Source organism: Bison bison, unplaced genomic scaffold (assembly GCF_000754665.1).
Source record: "Bison bison bison isolate TAMUID 2011002044 unplaced genomic scaffold, Bison_UMD1.0 scf7180017849784, whole genome shotgun sequence".
In the NCBI taxonomy this organism is placed as follows: Eukaryota; Metazoa; Chordata; class Mammalia; order Artiodactyla; family Bovidae; genus Bison; species Bison bison.
In genome coordinates, this window is record NW_011480357.1 from 10038 (window position 1) to 11359 (window position 1322).

The following is a 1322-nucleotide window of genomic DNA, read 5'->3' on the forward strand; positions in this document are numbered from 1 at the left end:
AAGCCGCTTCTGTGCGACCCCATAGACGGCAGCCCACTCCAGTATTCTTGCCTGGAGAATCCCAGGGACAGAGGAGCCTGAAAGGCTACTGACCATTGGGTCACAAGAATAGGACATGACTAAACCACCATGCTGATTAATAAATTTGTATTTAACATCGAATTCTCATGGAAAAACTGTCTTTACATTTTCACAGAACAGATTCTCTGAATTGCTCTTCTCAAGGCCCCCATCACCTCCTTGTTTCTCATGCTATAGATAACAGGGTTGAGCGTTGGGGTAAGGATGGTGTAGAAGACAGCAAGAACCTTGTCCTCTGTTGGACTACGCAGAGATTTTGGACGGAGATAAGTGTAAGCAAATGGTGCAGAGTAGAAAGTTACCACAGTGAGATGGGTGCTACATGTTGAATAGGCCTTCTTCTTCCCTTCTGCTGAGTGCATTCGATACACAGCAAGGAGAACACGGCCATAAGAAAATACAATACAAGTGAAAGGCAACAAAAGAAAGATGGTGGTGCTCACAAATACTGTGTACTCATAGACCCAGGTGTCCATGCAGGCCAAAGTCAACATGGCTGGAACATCACAGAAGAAATGATTGATGGCCCTGGATCGGCAATAAGGGATATGGAGGGCATATATGGTGTGGGCACAGGAGTTGATTGAGCCCAGGAGCCAAGATCCTATTATCATAAGCACACATACTCTTCTACTGATTTTGATGGGATAGTGGAGAGGAAAGCAAATGGCCACATAACAATCATAAGCCATAGAAGCCAAGAGCAATCCTTCTGCACCTGCTAAAGTCAAGAAAAAGAAGCTCTGTATCCCACATGCAATGAAGGAGACAGACTTGTTTCCAAATAGAAAATCGTAGGCCATTTTGGGTACAATGTTGGAAATGTAGGTCAGGTCCATGAGGGAGAGCTGACTGAGTAGAAAATACATGGGTTTCTGAAGATGGGTGTTGAGAAAGATGACAAGGATCATGGAGAGGTTACCAAATAGAGCCATTAGAAAAATGAGAACAATGAGAATAAAAAGAAATAGGCCAATTCTTGAAGATGGGAACAATCCCAATAAAGTGAAATAAGTTGATGTTTGATTATAATTTTCCATGTGGCATTAATATAATTTTTCCTAAGGCAGACACAAAAGAAAGAAAGTCAAGTAAGCTATTTTGAAACTGTTGCATGATTAGACTGTGTACAAATTTACAACTCTTAAATGAATAACTGAACCTATTTGGAAAAGCAAAACTTTTTTGTTTTTTTGATCAAGAGACTAGAACTTGAAAATACAAACAGTTTGGCCAATGAG

General features: G+C 41.0%; 1 protein-coding gene across 1 annotated transcript; it reads right to left on the bottom strand.

The window, feature by feature from the left end:
• Positions 1-182: 182 nt before the first annotated feature.
• Positions 183-1121, bottom strand: LOC104994289 (olfactory receptor 2L2-like). The gene has a single exon (XM_010847799.1). It carries the CDS (start codon positions 1119-1121, stop codon positions 183-185), a length of 939 nt encoding a protein of 312 aa, XP_010846101.1.
• Between the last annotated feature and the right edge of the window lie 201 nt (positions 1122-1322).